General features: G+C 33.1%; 1 protein-coding gene across 1 annotated transcript; it reads left to right on the forward strand.

The window, feature by feature from the left end:
• Positions 1–2022: 2022 nt before the first annotated feature.
• On the forward strand, positions 2023–3766 carry LOC131038007 (bidirectional sugar transporter SWEET3b). Its single transcript, XM_057970270.2, has 6 exons — positions 2023–2169; positions 2287–2323; positions 2419–2641; positions 2734–2892; positions 2977–3096; positions 3407–3766. The coding sequence occupies exons 1-6, from the start codon at positions 2133–2135 to the stop codon at positions 3581–3583; spliced, it is 753 nt and encodes a 250-aa protein (XP_057826253.1). The 5' UTR covers positions 2023–2132; the 3' UTR covers positions 3584–3766.
• Positions 3767–11740: the final 7974 nt, after the last annotated feature.

The following is an 11740-nucleotide window of genomic DNA, read 5'->3' on the forward strand; positions in this document are numbered from 1 at the left end:
TGCTCAAACTTGGTAAAAATCTTCTTTACATTGCTTCACAAGGCTCCTACAAAGGAATTCGGGTTATTTGATCATTTGGGAAAGATATGGATGTTTTTGTATGACTTTTCATAGTAAATGTTGTCATGAGGGTCTAATAAAATAATACATCATTGAGTTGTTTGATATAATGATGACTTGTGTGCCATCAAAATCCATAGTGAGAGGCCATGTTCAGGCCAATATTATATTTCGTTTCTAAAGTTTAGATGATATATGTGAAATAGACCAAAGAAGCAATGTATCCAAGTGGTGTAATTGGAATGCACCTTGAATTCATTTAAGTATAACTTGTATGTTGATTGATATTACCCCCACCTCTGCATCACATCTTTAGAAATTGAATCCAATTTTTATAGAAGAAAATAGTGACTTTTAATAATCCCCATTTCTATACATTGACATTGGTTTGAAGATCTATATGTCACCATCTAAATTTAATTTGAACCTGTTATAGCCAATAACAATCCACCCTTATGAATGACACAATTTCCTAAATTTAGTTCTTTATTTATACATCATATTCTACTTTCATGACTTGATCCCATTATTTTTTCCTCTATATCTTGAGTGAAATTGGATCAATCATCTATAACCTTTTTTTCTTGAGTGAAATTGGATCATTCATCTATAACCTTTTTTCCATGATTCCCTTTTTTAAGCTTTTGAGCATTGATGATTTAGATCCCTCTAATGTACCTTACCATAACTATCATCTTTTATTATATAAAAGAAGGGTTGACTATAACAATCAATTATATGGTTGACCATAAGAGTCAATTATGTCATTTGTAATGGTATTATCTTCGTGTAAAATTTGTGTAGTAATGCACATCTCATTATCATCATAATTGATATGTAGTTTCTATTTTTTTTTTTGAAACATCTCATCATCCCCACTTAGAGGTTACTGAAGTGCTTGCAAACACCACCAAGACTCCTCCCAACCTCAGACCCATTCTTCTCTGCCATGCAATTCATATCTTATTAACTGGAGGTCCACAAACTCAAGAGAAATGATGGAGACTACTAATATGGGAAAGTAGATAATACTGTACCTTGGATTTGGGTGGAGCAAAGCGGAGATAGATGGTGCAGAAGCAAAACTGCAGAAGAAGGACAAGAGCGCTGCTACACATTATAAGACTATTATCCCATCCGTTGCTTGTGAGAGGGGAGCCATACAAGGTGTATACAATAAAGTTTAAGAGCCCTTACATCTCTCCCGTTGTCTTCTTCTTATTCACTCTCCAAAAGATAACCCTGCTCATCAATAAGTTAATAGATATTTAGAAATATTTACAATATATGAACTACCCTAAACTCAACCAAAAAAATGATCTTATTGTTCTACTTACAGTGGTTGTCCATACATAAGCAAGCGAACGTGCTTCCTGGATCACACAGAAGCACACCAATATTCAGTACAAGTATAGCAGCTATGATTCATGACAGTAACCTTAAACATTGAATTTAAAAATAGAATAAGGTTAATACAGTGTAATGACGTAAAATGCCAGCCCCGAAATGTATGAGTTTATTCATTATTGTTTTTCTCTCAAAAAGATGAGAAAAAAAATGAATTACTCATAAATGGTTACAAGCTGTAGGGTGGTCCTGCATATTTATAGCTGAGTGTCTTGCCCGTATCTATTTGTGCTTCCACCTCTCAAGTTCAAGATGCGTCTATTTTGGTTCCAAAACAACAGTATGAATTGACTAACACGCATGTTAGTCGTGCATTTTATACTGTGGATTTTGTAATTAATGGTTGCGATTGACTAACCTGTCACTAACATGCTGTCATTAAATAATTCCCTTCCCTTCATAAAATATAATGCACGATGATCTATTTCTAAATACATGAAAAGATGCTCCCTAATTTACTATCTCTTCTTTATTACAATGATAAATAGTAAATATCATTTATTCCTATTTTCTATAACCTTCTACACACATGAACTTGATAGGTGGAAGCACTAGTAGGTACGGGTGAAACACACATCTTTAAATATGCAGGACAATCCTAGAGCTTGTAGCCATTTACGAGTAATTCATTTGTTTTGTCTCATCATTTTGAGAGAAAACCAATAATGAATAAACTCATACGTTGCGGGGCTGGCATTTTAGGTCATTACTCTGTATTTAACATTATTCTAGTCTTAAATTCAATGTTTTAGGTTTCTGTCATGAATCATAGCTGCTATAATTGTACTGAATATTGCTGTGCTTGTGTGTGATATCCAGGAAGCACATTTGCTTTGCTCATGTATGGAGCACCAATGTAAGTAGAACAATAAGAACCTTTTTTTGGTCGAGTGGAGGGTAGTTCATATATTGTAAATAGTCCTAAATTTTTATTAACTTATTGATAAGCAGGGGTATCTTTTGGAGAGTGAATAAGAAGAAGACAACGGGAGAGATGTCAGGGGCGCCCTATGCAATAGGCCTCTTAAACTGTCTTGTATACACCTTGTATGGCTCCCCTCTCATAAGCAATGGATGGGAGAATAGTCTTGTAATGGGTACCAACGCTCTTGGCTTTCTCCTCCAGTTTTGCTTCTGCACCATCTATCTCCGCTTTGCTCCACCCAAATCAAAGGTAAATATTATCGACTTCCCGATATGAGTAGTCCCCATCATTTCACTTGAGCTTTTGGACCTCCAGTTACTAAGATATGAATGGCATGGCAGAGAAGAATGGGTCTGATGATTGGAGGGGTGTTGGTGGTGTTTGCAAGCACTGCAGTAACTTCTATGTGGGGATTGGAAGCAGCCCATAAGAAATTGTTCGTTGGAACTGCTGGAATGGTTGCCTCCATCCTCCTCTACGGATCTCCACTTTCAGATATTGTAAGTAAATTAAGTAAATTTTTTAACATGATTGATGACCTTGAAATATTTCAAGATTATTACTGATATATTTTTGTTATTCAGAAATTGGTGTATAAGACCAAGAGTGTGGAGTGTATGTCATTCTGCTTCTTGATGTTTGCTTTCTTAGGCGGCGTGTTGTGGTTGGTGTATGGTGCTCTGAGCAAAGATCTTCTTATCATGGTAATCATATGTTGATAATCTATATAAAGCTATTAGATTTCCACAAGCCATGCTAATATTCAATAATTATTTTTAGATTCAATTGTTTTTAGCCAATTTTTATCATCAATTTTTGAATCACACTCTTTTTGATATTCCTGTTCATCCTGATGAATTACAGAGTGTGTTTTGAAACATTGATGATAAAAATTGCCATACACAATCGAACCCAGAAATAATTATTAAATTATATAAATTTATAGTCTATACACAAAAAAAAATTCTGTGACTGAGCTTATTTCACTTGTTTTGTAATTTATGATTCACCCAGATTCCGAATTTCTTTGGAATACCACTCGCTTCGGTTCAGATGATGATATACTGTACTTATTGGCAAAATAGTCGAGCACGAATTGAAGATGTAAAATTAGAAGCAGCGCCTGTGCTAGTAGACAATAAAGCTATAGAGCTTCCAGTAAAGTTGCGTAAAACTCGTAGTACAGATTAGACAGGAAATTTGCGCAACTTTATGTAATTCTTAGAATAAGTTCCTCCAATTCCTCTCTGATAAGAAATTTTAGCCTCGTCTCTCCAGACGATTGTCATTATATTATCTTCGATATTGTTTGATTTCGGAGTATAATGACTGTACTTCCACCTCAAAACTTTAGTATTATACTGTTTTACACAACATCATCTTCTTCTCTTTTGAGTTGCCATTAATGGTGAAAATAGTGTTTTCCCCGGCAATTCTTATTTCAGCAGTAGGAAAACTATAGCTTAGAAAAATCATATCAAAGTGATTCGTAATTAAAATGGTATTCCATTATGTTTGATAAGCAGTGAAAAACCTTATTCTAACATAGATGAGAATGGGGCATGTGTCCTCCTTTCTCAAATTATTTTCGTTTCTACAGCTTGCTAAATCTGTCCTGTGTCTCCGCAATAATTGAGCGAGAAAATATCATGAAATAATTGTACCTTCTAATATGACATTGCCCTAGCGCGTTTACCCTTTTCTATTTTCGTACGTCAGTTACTTGTAGATATTTTATAATTTTTTTATTTTTAACAAGGTATGAACCCAACTTTTACCACAACAGCACAAATATGAGACCCTGCCAAAAAAATAAAATAATAGAGTAATTCTGTACGGTACTTTTCCCAACTATCTGTCATTTGGCAGTATTTTTGGGTGATCTGGAAGATATTATAATTTATTAATATTATTTGTTAAAATTTGTTTTTTAATTAATATAAATTAGAATATTTTTTTATATAATAATTTTTTGATGAATATGTGCATTATATTCTATTAATTTATAATAATTTACATATCTCTACATTAAAATATAGGAGGACAAAAGGTCATTCCTCAAAGTTAAATAGACAATGTCTTTAAAGCATGATAATAAAAAAAATAGAAAACCCACTTAAGTAGCGAGAGCAACACCAATGGGAGGCAAAGGGGGGTCCTAATCATCCTCTTTACTCCATACATCAGTAGGGTCTGGGGTGACATCATGAAGGGACCACCCCTCATCAGCATTCGTCTCTCCCTACTCTTTATCTTCATTCCTTGTTGGTGGAATTGCTTAAGCCAACCAAGGGAGCCACTTTGAAGACTCTAGCCAACCACCACCACCACTAGCCAAGGACCAATTGTTGCCACCACTAGTAGCTGATCCTACCTCATCCATAGGCCACCTAGAGGCGAAAACTTCAGACAAAGAGAGGCAAAATGTTGTTGAGCCAAGCTACTCTTGCCACCAAAGTGGCAATGAGGAGCCTGAGATCTTAGTGACTAAGAACACCAAACTGAGAAACTTTGGCTATGCCTGTGACTGCAAGGCAGAGAATGACCACACGAAACAAAATTGTCCAAGGGAACCCTGGCCACAATACAAGGGGCATTACCCCAATGATCTTGTAACTCCCGGAGGTGGGCCACCTCTAGTGCTACTTTATTTTCTTGAACTTCAATGTGGATCATAACATTGTTACAAATCAAAGCTTTAGTAAAAAGAAAAAAAAAAGTATCAATAGGCTTGTGAGAAAAAATAATAGAATTATTATATTTCCATAAGGAAAACATAATCTCCATGCTAAAATCATGCTAGATCTAGATATTCTTGAAGGGAATGCAAGGCGAATCCCCCAAAAGAACCATGTGCCAAGAAAAAGAGGTTATTTTCGAAAGGGGCAAAAAAACTCATGAATCTAACTCCATAAATGTTGAGCATGGTAGTAGAACTAGAAGAGGTGCTTGAAAGACTCTAGTTAGCCACAAAATGGATGAGGGTCCACTACCCCCATATGTCTAAGACGAGAGCCTATAGGCAAGTCTTGGAAATGAATACACTAAGTGAAATGGACAAGTTTAGGCTCAGTGACAACTAACCAATTATTGTGAAATAGTTGTTTCTAAATAGATAGGAGACTACAAATGCCACCACAAATTGAGAACAGACACCATAGGAAGGTGTGGAGAAAGCTAGTAGCATCCCAAACATAGCTTATAACTGTAGAAGGCAATGTTAGTTTGCTAATGCCAATCTTTCTAGCAAGGTCTAATAACGAATGCCAAGTTGTGCAACATATTCAGAGCCAAAGCCAATACAGGCATGTTGAACGTCTATCTATTTGGTTGTAAAAGACAAAATTGGACTCTCAAATCTTCCTAGAAACAAAGATCCATAGTAGCTTTGGAGAACAAATCATAGGAAGTGCAAATGCCCTTTTTATGAAATTGCAAGGCTTAAACCCAAGGCAAATGTGTCACAACCTCCTCCATTATGTATTTGATGCTATCTTATTATTTAATTGGTAATGTTACTCTAATATTTGCTTGGTGAAAACTAAATGGGCAGAATTACATGAGGCATATACGGTATCATTAAAAACACATAGGTTAAAATTATACACTAAGGTTGAACTTGCAGATCGCCCTCCACGTCACCTAGTGGGATTCCTACTTAATTTCCCACATCAAAACAAAGAATCACAAATGTATTTTTCCACAGCGCCTAATTAAGTAGTTGTTAAACTCCACCAAACCTCGCACATAGGCTGCCATTAAAAAGTTGCATGGGAGTTGACTCCACTTTGCTTAATGGTGGTGTAGTTAACTTAAAAATCAACCTCCATGTTTACACCTTATTAGACTCATAAAAGAAAAAAACTTAGTAAAATAAACAGCTTCTCAATTTGATTACTTGCACACAATCAAATCTGAAAACTATTTACTTCATTATCATAGATTGTGAAATCTAATAGACTTGAATAACACTTAGTACCACTATGAGAGATGCATTGAAGAAAATACCCACGTTACCAAAGAACTCCATAAATATCACCATACCACCAATCTGCGACTTAACAAGGAAAGAATAGGTTGCACCAAATCCACACGTACTTTGTTTTCATGTCGTAGGACCTTCTAGGAAGAAATAACGTATAGTCAAAAGAACGTGGCAGCATCCATTAAGGTGTTGTACCCACATACTATAGTCGACTTAAACTGAAAAGTATTGCCACGTCTCTTTACAACATATACTTTATTTGGAATCACCCATGATGCAAGGAAAAGGGCAGCTTATATAAGAAAGATTAATCAGCAATCGAAAAGACAATTTTCCACTCACGGACATTCTCTACTAAAGGAGTTCTATCGTTGGCCATTCTCCATTCCTTTTGTAAGTGATTGATGTAATAAAGTATCGAAACCATGGGCATTCTTCTTCAAACTCTTATTCATTATTGTCTACCTTGTTTTTTATTCTTTTTGTTCTTTCCAAGAGTGAGAGAGTTGTAGCCTACCATTTTGAAGCTAATCTTCTTTAAAGGAATGTATAAGTCTAGGTCTCAATGTGTAAGTATACGCCTCAAATTAATGGTTCTATTCTAGAATATGGTTATGTATCATGGTACCAGTAATCAAGTTGCTAATTTTGAATTATTGATTTTAGTAATTATATTATCATGTGAATTGTATCAACCTTCCTTGCGCTTCATGCAACAAACGGAATGTATACATTATTAGATTTAAATATATTATTTTTAATTTGCACAAGGATTAGCTATATCAATCTATGATATCTACCATTCTAACGAATAGTTGTTATAGACATCTATATACATAGTGCACCAAGAATAATATAGCCAATACTCTCATACGCCTATTGAAACATATCTTAAAACAATCAGCCATAAATGCTTCATCTCTAGCATCAACTTTTGAATGTTTTTAAAAAAATCAAATGCTAAAATGTTAGCTTTAAAAAATCTATCAATAATACCTTTGTTAGTTCTAACATTAGAAGATGCAAACTCAAATGTCATTGTTGCTACAAATATGCGTTCTTGTGTTTGACAAAGGCTTGAACCAATCGATGCTTACTAGACTACATCAATGGCTTCCTTCTTTTAACTTTGACTATTCCAAAATACATCATAATTTGAAGCTTTTTTCCTTATTTATCTTATCTACCATCTATCTTTTATATACCTATTATAGAATACGTAGATGTAGTCAATCTGATAATTTCTTATAATTAGTTGGATTTTAAACGTTGTGGTAGCTAGTTGGGAAAGCATCTAGATATCCCCCTCATTTTACACCTTATTATCCTTAAGGAGATCAATGTACTGCATGGCAATTGTCAAGGTAACATTCCATAGTCAAAGAAGCCCATAGGTCATAACTATGCTTGAATTTATTTATTATAAAAGAGTTATAATGAGAGTTATGTGCTTGGTGAGGTATAGGGTGCTTGATTAAAGGATTATTATGTTGAGAGGTCTATAAGTTGATAGGAAGATGGAATAAATGAGGCATTAAGAGTACTAGAAAATATTTTGGAATCAGGCTTCTTACCCGTTACTTAATAATACATAATTCTATTAAGAAATTACTACACTTATAGTTTTGTCTCTATTAGTTTTGTTGGATAACCACATTTCATTTGAAAGAATTTTTTTTTAACTATTAATTGTAACATAAATTTAAGATTTGCATTCATTTGTTCTCAGAAGATCAATACTAGAGAAATTATAAGACCATGAAATATATCATTTCACATTATTTATACACCTTGACACATGATAATGACAATAGTGGTTTTGGGAAATTGACATTTAATTGTCTAGCAACTAGAACCATGACATCAAACACACAAGACCATTTCTAAGAGCATTTTGATGCATGAATTTTTTCGAGTCAAAGTCTAAATTGGAGATCGAGTTCAACTTGCAAGTCCTACTCTCCATGAACACTTTTTCTTAAAACAAAACTGCCCTACTATTCATGTGCTCATGCATGCTTATATCTGATATAACTTTAGCATACTTTAATTTATTTCTTCAAGTACTTTAAATAATGTCCCTTCACTATTTCGATATACTCTTATTAGTGCAAGCAAGAGGGATACTATCTAATAATTATGAATCCATTTTCCCTTCTTTATTCATGCTTGCTAGTTAACTTTTATTATAAATTTTTTTACATTATTCAATTAGTAAATTTGTACATAAACCATAATCTCAACATTATAGTCTTTTAGACAGTTTGTCAGGCATCTCATTCATCACTTATGATGTTTTTGTGCAGTATGTTATTTTATACCTCATGCTTAATTTTTTGGGGATAGATTTAGTAATCAAATTTTATATTTTTCAATAGTCATTGTATTGTTAGTTTCTTTTTTTTTATGATGGAAGAATTGAACTCATCTTATTGGAATAAAGCAGAAGTCAAAATATTGTTATCAATAAATTACAAGGCATAATCTAGTTGATCCTTAATTGATATTATTTGTATATTTTATTGTTGATAAACAAAAAAAGTGAATTGTTATTTGTAGACTCATCAATTAAATAGTTTTGTCAGTTGTGCCATTTTTTTAATGTTGACATTTGAAATCTTGATTATTAGATGATATTGATTTTGGGTATAACAATCCTTGTTTTTTCTAAAATGCCACGTTTCTCCAATAGATTAGTATATCGATAGCGTGTAGTAACAATTATCCTTTGCATATGTTGGTTAGAAGAAATTATTGTCAAATAATATAAATTATTGAATCAATATAAACTAACTAAATATAGTTTGTTTTTTAATAATATAAATTATTGAATCAATGTAAACTAACTAAATATAGTTTGTTTTTTTAATTACTTTATTTTATGATCTATGTTGTGATAGACATTATTTTTGGGTATTAATTTGAGGTTGCATTTATTTTTTAAAAAACTGAAAAACTATAGCATTTTTAAATGATCAACTATGTGAGTAGATGGATGCAATAGAACATAACATTGAATAATTAGATTCTTTAATTATTATTATATGGATTGGCATATGTTGCATTTGGAAAGCTTAGAGAATGGCATATTAATATTAATGAATGTTACAAATTATATGAAATAAATTGAGTACTAATATGAATTATATTTAATAGGCAACATAGTAATGTGGTTAGGTTTAAAACTTTATGTGGATTACTAATAAGACTTGGATGATTTTGTAGATCTTCCTTCCAAAAGAGAGTTTGATAAGTATCACCATGTTATATTATTTTGTTGGGGTAATTATATTATTCATGAAGGTGCATATACTAAAACCACTTTATCATCTTAGTTATATCCTACAGTAAAAGAAACATTGTCTAAAATTGTAATTACTTTCATTCGGTATAAATATAAATATTAGATAGAGGAATTGGTTGATTATCTCTAGAACTTTGTATTTATGTACATTTATTTATTATAAAAGTATTGATTATACATGTTAGTTTATCTAGTTGTATTTTCTTTCATGATGTTAGTAAACCTAAATTAAGAGAAGAAACTTAGAAAAACCCTAACAATGTTTGATATATATGGTGCCTTTGGCTCAAACCTATAAGTAATGTTTTCATGATTGAGCTACTACATCTATTGCTTAATAAAGCTACAACAATAGTGTTAGTGGTATCCTCCTTATAAATCACTATGGAGTAATAAGGGACATTGTGGAGTTAAAATCCAAGGGGTGGGAAATCCCCCCTTGGATTGGAAATCTAATAAAATAAATTTTAATGAACCTACATCCACTAGTGAAACCATATAAAACCCCAATAGGAATTGAATATAAGTGATTATTCTATTTCATTATTTTAATTCAGATGTTACAATTCTTGATTTTTGACACACGAGATATGGGTGACATGATCTTAGGAATAGGACCTAGATGGAGTTAGGTAAACAAGAAAGGGGCCAACATGGGCTCTTTTTTCTTTCTAAGCTTCCCAGCGTGGGTAACAACCATAGAGAAACTATTTGGGACAATGACCTTAGAAAGGGTTGTGTACTCGCAAAATAGTTTACATCAAACTTAGTTTAGAAACCAAGAATTACATATGCCTTGATCTTGCTTGGAAGCGATGTATATGTAGGCAGTCTAGGGATGGAATGATTCCCTAGTACATAGGCAATTAGGGATGGGGGTTTAGGAATGTTAATCATTAATACGATTAATAACTCAAGGCAATCATTGAGTAAGAAGCTTTGGCTGATGAATTCCAAACATAAATGATAAGTTCAAATATATTCATAATATATTCGGAAGGATCTTGGATGGATTGTTTGACTCCTAGGCTAAATTCTGAGGTGAGTTTCAAGCCTGAATTTTAAATAATACCTCTGACAATGACGACCTCGGTACACTTCCAATGGGAAGTGTAGTCTTCAGGGATGCGACTCGGGACCTGAATGGTTTCAATAAGCAATAAGACTCTGGCTAGAGAACATACCTATCCCATGTGTAATGGAGATAGATGCCTACCTCATTTGGGTGGATACTTGTCATGAATGAATAGATGGCTAACCCATATGATTAGATGTTGTTATGAATTAGACTAATACCTATGTTGCATGGATAGAAGTACCCGAATATACCTATGAGTGAACACTTAATAACATTAAGAAAATATTAAGAACAAAAAATAATAGTTGGTATTTTGGGATTTTATGAATTGGTTATTACAAAATGAGCCAAGGGAAGACCCTGAATTTGAATGAGAGGAAACCAAATTTTCATGCTATTGGTAAGTAAGTGGGTGAATTAATACATGCATTTGATATTTTAGGTGAAAATATTAATTATAACATTAAAACATTGTATATTCTATTGGAAAATATAATTATGTATTATTGATCAAATAAATTAATGGTGAATTCACATGCTTTGTTCCAATAATTCATAAAAATTGCATGCTTTGGCCACCCTATGGTGAGGAAAAATTCACCAATTTGAAATTTTTGACAAAAACTATTCACTAACTATTAATAATTCACAACCAAAAAAAAGTTAGGGAGTGGTTCCCAGTTTTGGTTCCTAATGTGCTTGAAACCTTCAATATGAGAAGGAAAGGACAACTCTTTGCTAGTTCCTATCGGAGTAGGAACCCATGATTAGGTAATTAAAGTTTAGTTCTCATAGAGGTAAAATTCTTGATGAAGTTTGAATACTTAGGTAATTTTGAGTTCATAATGGCTAAGGAACCACTAACAAGGTAAGAATCTCAAGGTTCGCATTGAAGTGGTAACCCTTGATGATGGTAAAGCTACATAATTCCCAGTGGAGACACAACCATGACAAATTGTTCATTTTTTGTTTCTGATGGAG

This window comes from Cryptomeria japonica, chromosome 6 (assembly GCF_030272615.1).
Source record: "Cryptomeria japonica chromosome 6, Sugi_1.0, whole genome shotgun sequence".
Lineage (NCBI taxonomy): Eukaryota > Viridiplantae > Streptophyta > Pinopsida > Cupressales > Cupressaceae > Cryptomeria > Cryptomeria japonica.

Excerpts from the sequence above, each read along its gene's own strand:
- LOC131038007 (XM_057970270.2), top strand. The coding sequence starts at position 2,133 with ATGAATAAACTCATACGTTGCGGGGCTGGCATTTTAG. Across the intron at positions 2,324-2,418 it reads CTCATGTATGGAGCACCAAT|GGGTATCTTTTGGAGAGTGA; the intron begins GTAAGTAGAACA and ends ATTGATAAGCAG. Across the intron at positions 2,642-2,733 it reads TTGCTCCACCCAAATCAAAG|AGAAGAATGGGTCTGATGAT; the intron begins GTAAATATTATC and ends ATGGCATGGCAG.